This window comes from Pecten maximus, chromosome 12 (assembly GCF_902652985.1).
Source record: "Pecten maximus chromosome 12, xPecMax1.1, whole genome shotgun sequence".
In the NCBI taxonomy this organism is placed as follows: domain Eukaryota; kingdom Metazoa; phylum Mollusca; class Bivalvia; order Pectinida; family Pectinidae; genus Pecten; species Pecten maximus.
The window spans coordinates 41,050,808-41,064,713 of NC_047026.1; the positions used below are offsets into that span (position 1 = coordinate 41,050,808).

Genomic DNA, 13,906 nt, shown 5'->3' on the forward strand with positions numbered 1-13,906 from the left:
ATCCTTTTCTTTTAAAAACATATCTGCACCGTGATTGTTAATAGAACAATTTGTCTCGTATGTATTTATCGTTTAGTTTGGCTTCGCCCTTGACATTGCTAGGACGACGGAGGTAGACGACCAGTTTGAGGGGGAGGTAACTCTAAACGATAATACATATACAACTTCCGGTGTAACTTCCGGAATCAATATTTACACGTTTCCCCGACTAAGTAAAATCAAACACCAACTTCAAGATTTGTTAGTGATAAAGCGGTAAGTTATCTAAAATGCTTTCTGAATCGATTTTGTCTGTTTTAGCATATCGTTATCCAATTTACCCTTGGTATCAGCAGGTAAGACTGAGCTGTAGCCCGATTTTCCCCTGGCCCTGACAGTGACACCATCATGACCATGCATGTCAGGGCCAGAGGAAACTCGGGCTAGATAATGTATGCAGCTAATATGTACACAGTGTGCAGTCTGGCCAGGTGAGTGGTAGTCAGTGTGCTGTCTTCATATGTGTAAACTGCCTCCGTCAATACCGACGATTATATTTTTTCTTTCTTTTTGGTATGGTTAAAAGGATAAAAGAGGTGTTTTACTGTTCGACATGTAGCTATTGTAGGACGGTACATGTATGTGATATGTGTGAATGGAAGTCCTCTAGTGACAATTGTTTTCTCATCATTCAATGTTATTTCAAAAATAAACTAGACATTCACTGGTAAAATAAAGATATTTTCTTCAATTACAAAGCAGTAATTAAATTCAATGTACATTTGTACGTGTAACAGATAGATTTTTACACAACACAAAGCTAGAAGTCGATTGAAATGATAATTGGAACCTTTTGATTATAAATAAGTGTAAAAATTACATTTGTGACATCACATGGTACCAACTGACCAATTATCCACCAGCTAACAATGGCATTTACATGCTCTACATAAAATATACTCCAGAAGCTAAGGTGTACATGTAATAACAGTATGTATGTAGAAGGGTTAGTGCACGTGTAGCTACATGATTTCATTGGTGAACACCAGAGCACACTTTTCTACTTGGTGTAGCCAATTACCAGGTAAACCCACCCCAGGTAACAGGTTTAGTTTCAGAGTTTTTCTACAGGTGCTTGCAAATGGGAAACAACCCGATCTGAAATCTAATGAAATCCAATATATCTATGATCTACATATACATGTATGCATATCATGTATATTGGATTTGTTAGGTGTTTCAACTGGTGGCTAAATATTAATGTTCATAGATTGTCTAGTACAGTGTACTGATATTTTTCTCATTTATGCAGAATGACTGGATTTGAAGGAAGAAGATCCTCTTGAAAATTTTTGGCCTGTCAACAGAACAGAGAAGTATGGATCCTATTAGTTGAAATAAAGTCAGAATTCTGTTGGTTCAAAGTGACCCATCTTAATTGTTAATGATGCCCAAAAGAAATGCAGTTGATGGCCAAGGTGCCAAGTACCACAAACTAACCAGGACAGCAGATGATGGTTATATTGATCTACAGGTAAGAATATTTCAATGTAATTTCACCAGTTGAAACTTTTCAACATAATGTATTTCATATAAATTGAATGTGTTTAGTGATGTTGATCAGGAAAAACAAAATAATTGTTACCTCACCTGCCCAAAGGCAGATTTGTTAAAATGAATGATCTTGGTTTATATCAAGAGTTACAGGGGTAAAATTTATTCAAATAAATGAAACAGGTGCTTCTGAAAACTTAAAAGGCTTAGAGTGATGACATTTGGCCAGTGATATGCTGGGATGAATGATTACCAACCTCTGGTGTTGATATTCAAATGAATGACTTATTTTATTGAAGAAGGAGGTAGGGGTGTATCTTTGTAAGCATCTGCTGACTTTGCTTTTATTAATTTTTCAGTTTGAGCGACCACCACCTAAGGTGCCTTACAAAGCCATATTGTTGGCCACTGTCCTTTTCTCAGTGGGAAGTCTACTGATTATCATTGGTGCCATGTTGCTGTCAGGGTACATTGATGCTAAGGTATTACCAGTATTATACAACAATGTATTCAATAAACATTTTACATTGTGTGCAGGAAACAGAAATTGCATTTCCTTTTTTATAAAACATTTTCCCCATTATTATAAAATTTTTTTAAGTTTTTTAAGTCACATGCTTTTCTGCCTTTTGAAGTTTTTGTTTACTTGGAATATTTACTTGGAATATATTGTTGTCTCCCATATTTCGGTGTTGACCTTTTACTACATAATTTAACACATTTGGACTTGGTGTAGCCCAGTACATAGTAACACTGCCTTTCATCTGACCAGCTATAAGTTTTGGTTCCCTATCCAAACTGAACACGTGTTTTCCCGCACACTCCTGTAGTAAAATCCTGTAAGCACAAGAGAGTAATGAGTTTAATTTGATATAACTTGTTTAGCAACGGTTGTAAAACTAAATAATGTTTAAAGTTAAATTTTAAAAACACTTCTCTGGGTACAATTAAAAACACTGTTCATTTTATTTAGATTGAACTCAGTTTTTGTTCCAGTAAAATTTCTATAAACATAATGATAATGCATATGAATTAATTTTTCTTTATATGGGCTCTGATCTTTTATCTTACTTGACCTTCCACCTTGTAATGATCTCTTTATTTTGCAGTACCAGGACAGAACTTGGCCTGTGCTTCTCATTGGTGCGCTGATGTTCATCCCAGGTGCATATCACGTCCGCATTGCTTACTACGCTTATAAAGGCTACTCGGGATACTCTTATGACGACATACCTGAATTTGATTGATAAAACTTCTAATGGAAGATAATAGCTAATCACAGGGGCCTGACATGGGTTTACGACACACACAGTCTTTATACTTGTATGTGTGGTTGGCGATTTGTGTCAAGTCCCTGTGTTTCTAATGAAGATATTTTTTATAAATGTTTTCAGTATTGATACTACTATAAACTTATACTGGACAAAAGTGAAGTTAAATGTCTTAATGTTGTGCAATACACTCCAAAGTAGAAATTGTTCAAAAATATTGACAAAAATGTCTTTCTTGGAGAGGTAGAAACATATTAAGGCTGGTTTTAAATTTTGTATGGAGGATTTGTATAATTTTGTTTCTGAAATAACTTGTTTCATTTCATAACAGAAAAAAATTAACCCAGTCAAATATTTGCAGCAAATTCATACTTTCAAGTAATAGCCATTTTTGTCAATTCACACAATAATATTAATGTCTGACAGATGTGGCTGGAGTACCTGCACAGTGTTGATTTCTTTCTTCAAAGTGGGAATCTGTATATATATATATATGGTATGTTTTATTGCTTTGTACTGTAAACTCATGGTTTGAAATAACTTTTCCATTCTCATATGCTCATCAGATTGATTGAAAACTGTGATATATCATAAAATCTTTCATTTAGACTATTTGATTGTAGAACACTTGTATTTATTATCTACCTTAAGCTACAAAATGTATTTATTTTAACGATAAAGAGGTAAAATAGTTTGAAAAATTGGATGTACAAAATATCTTAAAAGAATTAAGTCTTCATATCAACAATTGTTTGAAATAAATAATATAGTTACAACTTTATGGTGTTAAGTGCAGTTGTCTGTTGCAGCATTGGAAAGGACATATTCTTGATGTTGAACATCAAATAATGATTGTTAGCTCTCTGGTCCAATAGCCATTATCTAAGTGACACCAAATGGTGTGAGAGAATTTCATGTTTTCATATAGTAGTGTGCTCTGGCCCTACACCAGACATGGTGTCAGGGCCAGAGGAAACTCAGTCTATTGGTGCAAAAGGACCATGGTGAACTAATATAATGCCACTGGCATCCCACGTCATTGTCTGTCATCCATAAACAATTTCTTCAAACAACTTCTTTTAAACCACTGATTGGAATTTAACCAAATTTAAGTGGTAGGGATACAAAATTGCATAAATGCAGAGTCGGTCTCCCAAGGAGCTCGATCGAGGGCCAGGGCCAGGGCAAGGGCTAAAGGCAGGTAATTTGGCTATATTGCTGAAATGATTCTCTGGAAGAAAGCAATGAATAGTACTCATTTGACTTGAAGCATTCCTAGGTTGTGGGTATTCACACTTATACAATTAGTGAGGCTGTCTTCCCAGGTGCTTAATCCAGGGTCAGGGGCAAATGCGAAAATTTGACTGATTGCTCAATTGACTCCTTTAGCTCACATGCCCGAAGGGCTGTGTATGTTGTGATCCACATATTGAAGGATTTGAGTTTTGCCAGACATACATATGTATTGTATTATTTTTCAACATAATCCCCTTCAGTATCTTTACACTTTTGCCAGTGGTGTTTAAGGGCCTTAATGCCACTTTAATAAATCTCCTTTTCTTGGCTGTTCAGAAAGTCATTCACTGCATGTATGACGTCATCATCGGACTGAAAGTGGGTGCCTGAAATAGCTGTTTTCAGTTTTGGAAATAGATTAAAGTCTGATGGAGCGAGATCAGGTGAATAAGGCGGATGCTCAATCAATTTAAAGCCACATTCGTGAATGGCAACAATGGCAATGACAGACTTGTGAATAGGAGCATTGTCCTGGTAGAATAACGCACCTTTAGTGAGCTTTCCACGGTGCTTAAGTTTAATATTTTCCCGAAACTGCCTCAGAAGTAAAGCATAGTATGTGGCATACCATGTGCCATTGGTTGTTTGTCCCTTTTAGAGATAATTTTTCAGCAGAATACCATCTGCATCCCAGAAAACCGAGGTCATAACCTTCCCAGCAATGAAACAGTCTTTGCCTTTTTTGGCGGGGAGAGCCAGGATGCGTCCATTGTTTCGATTGTTGTTTGGCCTCCTGGGATAAAATGTTGGAGCCATGGTTCATCCATAGTGACAAATCTCTGAAGAAAGTTGGCAGGATATTCCTCAAAAAGGTTACGATAAGCACGCGGAAATGTGCACCTGGTGTGCTTCTGATCAACTGTCATTTGTTTAAATTTTTTTACAGATATATATTTATTCGTCATTGTAATTACATTTTTTTTTTAGGTTTGAACAACGTTTATATTACAGTATTTCATTTGCATGAAACATGCAATATGAATGTATCACAAAATGACCAAAAGACAATTGATAAATGAAATTATTTGCTATCCTCTGTTTGACTATGTATCAGCAATAATAATAATAATATCAAAACAAAACAAAACAAAACAAAACAACAAAAGAACGAAAGAACGTCATAACGTAACAGAGTGTGCTGGGCAATTGCTAACCCCTCTTAACCATCAAATGATTCAACGCCAGCATTTTCTCAGGGAAAATTGAAAAGGGTAACGTTTACAATACAACTGATTTTCACATAATAAGCATCACAAATAGTATCAAATTTGAAATCACGAAATGAATGTCCTGTTCAGGGACCGAATCTGAAGTTGAACGCTTTGCTTTCCAATTAGACATACGTATGTCTACAATACATCAGGAATTAGTGCTTGCCCTTCAGAAGGGCACGTTCTGTATACAATGTAAAATAAAATATGGCGATGATGATAAAGAGATACTAGAAAAAAACAAACAGTGATATATACTTATAATACATGTACATTGTATATGCATAAAGAAAAATGAAAAAAAAAACCCAAAAAACAAAAGAAAAGAAAACAAAAACCGGTTAAATGCTAATAATTGAAAAAAAAAGATCTGATTAACTGTCAAAAATCTTGCTACCCATCGTGCCGAAAGCTTTGGTAGCACACCGCAGTAAGACAGCCTGGCCATGGCAATTTTTTTGTTAAGCAAATAACTCCTGTATTATGATATGCATAAAAAATGAAAAAATAAATGTACACTATAATTGGTATATTCAGTATGAAGTAGTACATACAGGCTTCACATTTATTAAAACAAAAAATCAATAAATTGGTTCCGGATTTTAAATATCCGGATTTTCCGAACGTGTGTTTACACAGGAAATTTAGTTTTGCCTACAGCGCAAAATGGAAGCCCACAGAAAAGGTAAGATAGCGGAAAAACTTAATTTACAACATATGTCCAAACAAGATTAATTCTGTCTTTGGGATAGAGATATTTAATTTTAAATAGGTTTCAGAAAAAAAAATTGTGTAGAGAATTGTGCCATTTTGGGTCAAATATCATAATATTTTGCAATTTTTGAGAATTTTTTAAGCTGTTACCATGGTATTCCCAGCTCTAAAAATCACAGAAAATATCAGTTTACTTATCCTTCAGAGCTCTATTAAAATTGCAAATGTTGTACAGATTTCAAATATATATACTTTATAAGAGTTTATATGTAAGGTTAACTGGCAATGTTTACATATCTAAAACATGTGCCATATTTTTCAGAATTTGGCATTTTTACTGTACACTGCTACCTTTCTCATCGCAAGATCCTCGGTTAAAATGGAATGTACTCTTTCCTGTGAAATTCCAAATCTACTGGCTATATATCTTTCTGCGACTCGTCTGTCAGTCATAACGATATCATGAATTTTATTGAGAATATCTGGGGTTGCAATATTGACAGGCCTTCCAGGAGGGGAGTCATCCTCAAGGCTCTGTCGGCCACGGTTTAATTCCGCCACCCACCTTTTCACTGTAGCATATGAAGGGACATCTTTCCCTAGTGTTGCTACTATATCATTATGGATATCCTTATGTGTTAAACCCTTTTTATGCAAATATGGGATCACTGCTATTTCACCGATTTTGTCCATTTTGCAAAAGCCGCTTGTCCTGTTTACTGTTTACGAGTGCTACCTCGTCGATATAAACTAACAAAATGAGAGCAGTCCTTGGGTACACGGCCCTATATAGTCAGAGAATAGTAGGACTTCCTTGAGTACCCCTCCTTCAATACGAGGCTCACAACATATCAAGCATCCTCATAACTCTACTTATATCAGCTGCACCTTTACATTGTGATGGTACAGAGGCCAAAGTAGCAACAAGTTGAGAGGTTTTGCCATCTTGACTATCTACAGTACATACTTTTTTTATCATATTGACATGACACATTTGAGTTTTCTAGCGCCTCCCTGGAATTTGTACAACATAGTCTAAATCATCGACTTGTTTCTCTACCACACAAGGTCCAAACTATCTCGCTTGAGGGGCCGCGTTGACAACCGAGTGGTTAAGGTGTCCCGACACTTTATCACTAGACCTCAACCTCTGGGTCGCGAGTTTGAAACCCAAGTGGGGCAATTGCCTCGTACTGGCCGTAGGTCGTTTTTTTTTCTCCGGGTACTCTGATTTTCCTCCACCTCAAAAACCTGGCACGTCCTTAAATGACCATTTACAAAGGCTGACCAGGTATTGACAATTAAGCCAAAACTTTGTTACCTGGATTAAAGTTTCTTGATCCGACATCTTTATCAGACCAAAGTTTCATTCCAGTGTGTGTCCCAGATTTTCTTTTTCCATCGCACGTGCTCTTGTCAACCTTTGCTTAAAGTTAAACACATACTCTAAGAGATTCACTTTCGAATCCTTATCTAAAATTTTATCCTTAAGGATTTTCAAAAGACTACGAGGGCACGGAAACTAAGGGATTCCTATAAAGTCTCTCTAATCCAAAACAACAGTACATGTTTATCTTCGTCCGAATCTATTGTTCTCAAAACAATAAGACCTCAAGGTCTGGTGAAAACGTTCTAAAGCACTTTGGGACTCTGGATGATAAGCACTAGACTTATACTGCTTGATATGGAGTTTGTACATGACTTGTTGGAAAATACCAGACACAAAATTTGACCCTTGGTCAGGTTGAATAGCTTTGGATGACCAACCACTGTAAAGAATTTAATCAAAGCCTTGACTTTGTTTGGAGTTTTGCCATTCCTGAGTGGAATGGCTTCAGGGAAGTGTGAGGAAGCACACATAATAGTCATTTCCAGACTAAGTTCTGGGAAGAGGACCTACACAGTCCGTAATAATCCTTCAAAAGCTCGAATGGGATGCAAAGTTGCTACAGGGATTTTCTGAGTGGGGTTCCCTACCACCTGGCATTATGATAGGACCTACAAAAGTCAGCCACATCATGTTTCAACTTAGGCCAAAAGAAATGATCTAATATCCTGTTCTATGTCTTCGTCACACCTAAATACCCAGGCATACGGTAGGTGAATTATGAGACAAACTCAGAATGTCTTTCCTATACTTCGGTTGGACAACCATTTGATTGACAATCTTCTAGTCTTCTTCAGGAGACACAACAGGAGGACGCCACATGCGGATCAATATACATGACCTATGGAAGTAACAAACCGGGACTTTCAGCCTCTTCCTCACTCAAAGCCCGATTACATAGCAAAGATAGTTCAGGATCTTTTTCCAGTTCTGCTATAAACCCCTCTCTGAACAAAGATGATGTACTCATCATATCCACAATAGAAGTGCTCTTGCTAAGAACACCTCTATCTACATCAGAGTCTACAGGATTGCTCAAAAGATCACCCTTGATAACGATATTTTTTCGATCGTGAGACATTTAAGCATTGAACTGCTTTCATTTGGAAGTTATGGGCTGATGAATGCCAACTGGACAAAGGCAAATTTAATGAAGCGCGCTAGCGATCAGAGAGATCAGGAGCAACAAAAACAAAGAAGAACTTGACTATCATGCTCGTAGGCTGTGCTATTCAATTCTCATTAACTCGGGCCAGTAGGGAAACGCCTTATCGGAATCGACATTAATTTATTCCTATGAGGTTTCTATGAGGTTCCTGATAATAACATATGTACGGCTGATCCAAACGCATTAGACCGGATCACGCTATTTGTTGTTTTCGACAAACATCATTAATAGCGTAACCGAAGTTTGACATATCAGTATTACGTCGTTGATGTTAGTTTACGTAGAGCAGTTATTTCATTATTTTATCTGCACCAAAATCCTAGCGACACCAAACAGTGTTGGATAATTCCACGTTCGGGTAACGCTTAATGGAGTATTTCATTAATCCCCACTAAAATGAATCATCTAGGTTACTGGATTAGTTTTAGTACATATATATATCCTCGTTACACCACACAGCGATTTTTTTTCTGGCCAAGCTTGAAAGCTGCTACCAGAAATATCTATCTTGTGTAAATGAAGAAAAAAACGTGTATGGTAGATGTGATCTCATGTGTCCATACTACGATGATTGCTGTTCTGATGCGGAAGGCCAAATAGGAAAATGGAAAGAAAAAAGAATAAAGCAACATGATTATTCAATTTTACAAAGTACAACCTGTGAATATCATTGAATCTTATAACATAGAAATTCAAAGGGGTGTTGAATTAGATGTCACTTTCAAAAAATAGACATTGTGCAGTATGTCATGGCAGGCCTGATTATGTCCCGTGACTGTTGGAACTTAGTTGTTTTCCTGACCATACATTGGAACTGTCCTCTTCTCTGTTGTTGCCTGACGCTTTGATGATGAAGATACTTGATTCATCTTGTCTGCTAATTGATTGGTATGATCTATTACATTTGAAAGTTTGGTTTGGTTTGGTTTATTTTGCTTAACGTCCTATTAACAGCTAAGGTCATTTAAGGACGGCCTCCCGTGCTTGCAACATGCATGTAGGTGGTGAGTGCGTATGTGTGTTTTGGGAGGCTGCAGTATGTTCGTGTTAAGTCTCCTTGTGATAGGCCGGAACTTTTGCCGATTTATAGTGCTACCTCACTGGAGCATACTGCCGAAGACACCCAGCAGCACACCCCACCCGGTCACATTATACTGACAACGGGCGAACCAGTCGTCCCACTCCTTTTATGCTGAGCGCTAAGCAGGAGTAGCAACTACCATTTTTAAAGACTCTGGTATGTCTCGGCCAGGGGACAGAACCCAAAGCCTTCCGAAAGACATACCTGAAACCAACATGTATGACTAACCATTTATTATCGGATGATCGCGTGCTATCTATATGTTGTAAATGAGGAAATTCGAATACTGATTTTCAAGTGTTCAGGTTTTTGCTATTTATAATACTGTTATTAATATGTATACTACCTACAGATTGGATGTGAGCAATTGTACTGTCCTGTCGGCTCGGAACCATTTGGAGGCCAATGTATTGCTGTGAGACAAACAACGAACGTCGTATATCTAGATCTTCTGTTTGAAGTTAATAGACACGTAAATAGTTCACAAAGGTTAATGAACAACGTGCTTGATCTCATTGATTCTTTGATCGAAGAGTTGAACAACAATCCCTACGATACAGCGATTCCCATTTTAAATTTTGCTAGGAATTTTATCACAGTCACACATGGGACACACGGGGCAACTGGAAACCCATGTTTTACCATTCATACACACATATCAGTGCCAGCTAATTTGAACATCGGAGTAAACATTGGATCGTTAAGAGATTTAGTTTACAAATGCGGTTAGAAACTTCACTGAAGTCATAGCCAATGGTGGCTTATTGGAACATATAGATGACGTACAAAACTTATCGTGTAATTCTAACATCACTTTAACAATCCTTTGTATGTTATAGAGATATTTTCAGTTAGTAGTGATATACATGTACCATGCCCTGCAGTGAAAGTACGATACAGCGACAACGACTCTAACAGTGACGTCCTGAACAGAAATCTATCTAGTGAAGAATCCGGCCACTATTCACATTTCTATCTCGGTGGAATAATCCTTGCAGCATCAGACATTATATACTTAAACGGTGACTATTTTGTATGCTTAGATACATTTTTATCTAAATATCAACGCGTTGAGGACAATACATCTACGATAACATAGACAAATACAGAGCTATTATCAACATGATGTGTTCAATAATATCAATCACTTGCCTTTTCTATTGTCTGGTACAGTATTGTGCCTTTCCAATACTGCGGGACAGAAAATCAGATTTGTTCATGGTGCTGGTAGTGTTTTTACTGCTATTCCAGACTTTCTTCTTGTTGTTGGCCAATCTGGCTGTTTCAGACGATATTTGTGAATGGCTTGGTATATTCCATCATTTCACATGGCTAGGCAGCTTTGCTTTCATGTTTCTCTGTCTGTATCGCTTAAATGTTGATACAAAAAGTTTGAAATCTTACAGTAAGTGGGACAGATCTTTCACTACAGTTAAATACACGTTAGTTGGACTTTGTCGATAGTTATTTGTACGAAAACTATTAATTCAATCACCGCACCGATGACAAAATGGTATGGCGGAAGAGTTTTATTTCAGAAGCATACGTTTCTTTGTTTGCTTTCGTCATCCCAGTACTGTTGACTATGTGTGGAAACATTATTTTGTTTCTCTGTATCATTCGCTATATATCAACTACATCAATTTCTACTAATTCAAATCAGTCTAATGTTATTGTGTTTATAAAAATATCAACGATCATGGGGTTAAGCTGGATCATTGGACTTGTAGGTGTTGTATTGAGCTCTGCAGAGCTTCTGATTATCTTTGAATTTCTATCAAAGTTACAAGGATTTTTGATCACATTCAGTTTTTCCTGCAATGCCCGAGTCAGGAAATATCATACTGAATGTTGGAAGGTAAAACAAATCAGATGTAGAAGGTCAAATTAGTGTGTTGTTTATTATTTTGTATATGGTATCAATCAGTACTGAACCAATCTCTTTCGTTTCCTCTGTTATTTCTGGAAAAATCGAAATGATGCTTCATTGAAAAAAGTAAATGAAACTGAATCAGTTTATCATGTCTTCAGACGACAACAAACGTTGGGACCTTGTACATCCAACAATCATCTAACAGAGCGTGCTCGTTGGTCAGACATATCATCTGAAAATCTGATAAACTTGTCACAAAACCGAATCGTATTGTATATGGAATAGTGTCAGAATATCACTGCACTTGTGCTGGGTGGTACCAATTTAAGTGAGTTATACTTAAAACCAAATAATGTTTGAAGTAGGCCTAATGTATAAAAACATTGTAATATTTACATTTTTCATGAAATTCACTGAACGCCATCTGATGTGAATTATTCCGTAAAGAAAAGGCGTTAATAATGCTCCTGTCGTTAGTGTTCTATGTTTTTGTTTTGTTTTTACAATAAAATATGTTTAAATTACATTGTAGACTACAGAAAGATTTTGTGGAATCCGGTCCTCATTTTCCCTTGCAATTGATGATATGCATAAACAATTATTTCATAAAGAAAGAACTTCGTAATGTTGTTGTAACTAGTCTACAAGGTCTTTGGGTTTTTTTTTTGCAATAAAATGTGCTTAATATAGACTACAGAAAGATTTTGTGGAACCCATTCCTTGTGGTCCCTTTCATCTTATGATGAGTATTTGCATTCATTTATAAAGAAAGGGCGTTAATTATGTGCATGTTACTACTGTCCAATGGTGTTTTGCTTTATCAGAATAAAATATATTTAAACTAGACTACAGAACGATTTTATGGAACCCGTTCCTTGTTTCCCCTCTCATCTAATGTGTATTCACTACTACTATTTCAAAGAGCGTTAATAATGATCGTGCAACTAGTAAGACATTTATTTAAATAAAAAAACAATGTAAATTAGTAGGCATTTTAGTTTATTACAGGTGTTTTGCTGTTTGTCATTTTCGTTATTTTTGCTCTCTTTTTTTTTATACCATAATAGATCTAATGAGCATTTTAAATAAAAGACAAAATCACCCTATCATTGCTTCTAGATAGATTTTTTTTAAATTTTGAATGTTTAATATTTTCCCGCAACTGCCTTAGCGAGCTTTTTTTTATTTATGACGTCATGGCGGCCATCTTGGATTTCAAACCAACTTAAAAAATAACACCACTTGGCCAAGACAATCCAAGGATTATTTCAGCTAAGATTGAGCTGAATGCCACTGGTGGAACTTGAGAAGAAGTTTGAAATGTAACACACTTTTCTATATTGAAATATATAGGGGGAAATTCAAAATGGCGTACAACAGAAACCTTACGTGTCACAGAAAAACTGAAAACTTCAAATTCATCAGAATGACATTCTGCATCATACTAAGAATTTTTTTTTGGAAAAAGGTTAAAAAATGAAGATTTTCTAAAAATAGACTAACTTGATCCCTTAGCGAGCTTTTTTATTTGACCTCTGACCTTTATGTTGTAGCTATATAAAAGCTAGCCCCTGCTGTAATCTACAAATAATATAATTACATAACCTCTGTATCATTAATACTTTTTGAGTTATGGTTATGGAATCAGAACTTATTGAATCTAATTGTCAAAGTTATCAAATACAGATGCTTAACCTTTTCTTGATCATGTTCGCAGACGATACTATTTTGTTCTCTGAAGATATTGATGACCTTCAAAATATGCTTGACTTCTTGAAACGATATTCTGATCGATGGAATTTGTCCGTCAATGTAGATAAAACAAAGATTGTGGTATTTAGAAAAAATAAGCGTTTGTTTCCGAATGAACAATGGAAATATGATTGTAAAGTTATTGAAGTAGTAGACCAGTTTTGTTATTTGGGTTTAGTTTTTAATTACAATGGTAAGTTTACAATAGCACAAAATAATATTGCTATACAAGGCAGAAAATCATATTATCTTCTTAATCGTAAAATGAAAAAGTTTATATTAATGAAAATACAAAACTGTCATTGTTTGATACATACGTATCATGTATTTTGAATTACGCTTGTGAGGTGTGGGGCTACAACACTGCGCCACAGGTTGAAAAACTACACTTGATTGTTTTATGGTCGATTTTGGGCGTTAAAAGATCTGTTAACAATTCTATGGTTTATTTTGAACTAGGACGTTTTCCTTTTTATATAACGAGAAAGATTTTTATTGTTAAATATTGGCTACAACTATTGAAGACTGAAAACTGTATATTGAGGGCTTGCTATAATGAATTATTTGAACTTAACATTAAAAAGCCTAATAGCAAAGCAAATTGGGTTCATCATTTGAAA

General features: G+C 35.9%; 1 protein-coding gene across 1 annotated transcript; it reads left to right on the top strand.

Annotated features, from left to right (window-relative positions):
• Nucleotides 1-84: 84 nt before the first annotated feature.
• On the top strand, nt 85-3,241 carry LOC117339191 (transmembrane protein 230-like). Its single transcript, XM_033900638.1, has 4 exons — nt 85-255; nt 1,292-1,513; nt 1,893-2,015; nt 2,643-3,241. The coding sequence occupies exons 2-4, from the start codon at nt 1,424-1,426 to the stop codon at nt 2,778-2,780; spliced, it is 351 nt and encodes a 116-aa protein (XP_033756529.1). The 5' UTR covers nt 85-255; nt 1,292-1,423; the 3' UTR covers nt 2,781-3,241.
• The last annotated feature ends 10,665 nt before the right edge of the window (nt 3,242-13,906 follow it).